General features: G+C 44.2%; 1 protein-coding gene across 1 annotated transcript; it reads right to left on the bottom strand.

Moving 5' to 3' along the window:
- Window positions 1-19: 19 nt before the first annotated feature.
- LOC308409519 (trace amine-associated receptor 13c-like) lies at window positions 20-1133 on the bottom strand (the record flags this gene model as incomplete). The annotated part of the gene is made up of 2 exons (XM_080902321.1): window positions 20-836; window positions 961-1133. 2 exons carry the CDS (start codon window positions 1131-1133, stop codon window positions 20-22), a joined length of 990 nt encoding a protein of 329 aa, XP_080758447.1.
- Between the last annotated feature and the right edge of the window lie 1333 nt (window positions 1134-2466).

A 2466-nucleotide genomic window follows, 5' to 3' on the forward strand; every position in this document is an offset into this window, starting at 1 on the left:
AAGGAAAGATTTCTTTTTTCTACAGTATGCTGACCTCACAGGAGCCAGGCTGCAGTATCTGTAGAGTCACAATTAGTTTCACAGCTTTTCTAAACCAGGGGTAGAACATAGCATAAATCAAAGGGTTTAGACAGGAGTTAAAATAGTACAGATAGATCACAATCGATGCAGATGAGCTATTGAGCAACTCGTTTCCAAAAAGTGAAATAAAGTAATATGAACAGAAACATATTAGAAACACAAGAACAAGAACACCCAGAGTCCTGGCTGCTTTTAACTCTGATTTCTTTGCTGTTAGAGTCACTGAGAGCTGCAGTGTGACAGCTGTAACCTGAGAGCGCATGGCACGGGCCTGAGACACAGCCACCACAAACACTCTCATGTACAGAACTATGATGACAGTAAGTGGAATAATAAAGGATAAAACAAGGTCAACAAATCCTGCAATGAATTCAATGATAATTATACATCTTCCATAGCAAGATTTATGCTTGCCTGGTTGACTTAGATCATCTATTAAAATCACATAACAGTAGAAAACAGAGCAGAGCCAACACAGACAAACACAGAGTTTCACTCTTCTCTCTGTGATTCTGGTGGGGTAATGCAGAGGGTCACAAATAGCCACATAGCGGTCGACTGATATCAGCACCATGTTGCCCACTGAGGCAGAGGTAATGATGTAGGATACATAATTATACAGAGAACATGTGAGCTGACCAAGAAACCAACACGCTGTATTTCGCAGGATTTCTCCAGGCATAAACAGAAGACCAACGAGAAAGTCAGTGACAGCCAGAGAAAGGAGCAGGATGTTAGTGGGTGTGTGGAGCTGCCTAGAAAGATAGGAAAATATAATTTTAAAAAAAAGTCAACAGAAAGAAAGTATTCAAACAGATATAACAAATCAGGTATACACTTGTAAAGCCACAGCAGCAGGTAAAAAATATGAAACTCTGCCTGAAGTGGGAGACTGCAATGATGACGAGCAGGTTGAGAGTCACAGTCAGCAGAGACATTGAGGACACAACAATATAAAGGAGCAAAACTTGAGACAGAGGAGTTGTAGGTTTCTTGCAGGAGATGTTGAAGAGTTGTGGAAAGCAGAGCTCTGCTCCATCCTGAGTATCCATCTCCATAGACCTGCAGAGAGCTCCAGCTCTGGCTGAGTTATGACTAGAATTAGTAATATAACTGATCCCAACACCACGTTCTCTAAACTCCTCCCCTCCTCTTTCTTTCAGTTTTTATTGGACATTGATTTCCCCCTTCCCTTTGTCTTGGCCAAAAGCTTCACTATTTTCTTCCTGTAGGCCTGCCTCTCTCTCTTTTCTAAATTCCTTTTGGATATGTTGTACTTGGGATTCTTTTACTGTATCCTAATCTCTCTCTCTCTGTTCATTCTAGGTCAGAAATGGAAGTCTCAGTTTTTTAATTTACTCAACTTGTCAATCAGTAGGCCCACAAAACCCCTATACAGGATGTTGATTTCAGCTCGCTGATTTAAAAAAAAAAAAAGGTCCTAATCCCTGATCCTATGAGTCTTGCCCAGTGGACAATGCAGGATTCTGATGCTGATGTGGGTGAGGGGACTCGCCCAGTACTGGCTACCTTAAAATCAGCCAGGTGTTTTCCATAATAACCCTGACAAGACGTAACATGAGTAGCTTATTTAACATGGCACTTGTTATTTCTGGTATAATTTTAGTAGCTTTGAAGGAAGGGTAACCTGTGTGAGCTTTTTGCACTAATAAAAAATAATCCTCATTGTTACAGCAATAAAGGATGAATGTGGAAACATACTTACCACCCCAAATTATATTAATATTCAGTTCAGTCATTTTATGAAAATTTGTATACTTCTGAAGCCTGTAATGCAGCCTTAGTGGAAGATTTTTTTGTAATTTGGCTATGCACACTCTTATTTGGATAAATCCAAATTGAAGAACGACATTACGCCATCAGAAATAAATGAGTGTGGTGGCATGGTTGGCGTTGTCGTGCGAATGCACCTGCACAGCATCTGCTATCACGCCCGCCGTGTTTAAAACCAAGGGGAAGCAGGGGTTGAGAGAGTTGTGGTGTGACGTTATGTGCGGCTGGCAGCTTGTGAGCTGCAGTCAGAATGACTAAAGATGGCTCTGATTAACGATTTCCGGAGCTGGGTCCGTGCCCGCTGGAGGTGGGGGAGCTGCCACAGCTGGAGATGGAGGAGACACACGAGAGTCCTCTCCAGCTGGGAGCGGTGGAGGAACTGTGTGGGAAGACATAGGTCCCAGTGTCAGGGGAGCCTGCTCGACCTGGGTCCGAGGTCTAGGCACGAGCTGCTCCAGAGTGACAGATGCCGGCCCAGCCACCTGAGCGTGGGCTTACGACTATCCCTGCAGGGTCGTGCCGGCTCGCCAGGTGGCCTCCGGACCAGCATTGCCGTCACTGCTGGAGGCGTGGCCGGACTCCAGACCAGCG

Source organism: Rhamphochromis sp. 'chilingali' (genome assembly GCF_963969265.1).
Source record: "Rhamphochromis sp. 'chilingali' genome assembly, chromosome: 14".
Taxonomy (NCBI): Eukaryota; Metazoa; Chordata; class Actinopteri; order Cichliformes; family Cichlidae; genus Rhamphochromis; species Rhamphochromis sp. 'chilingali'.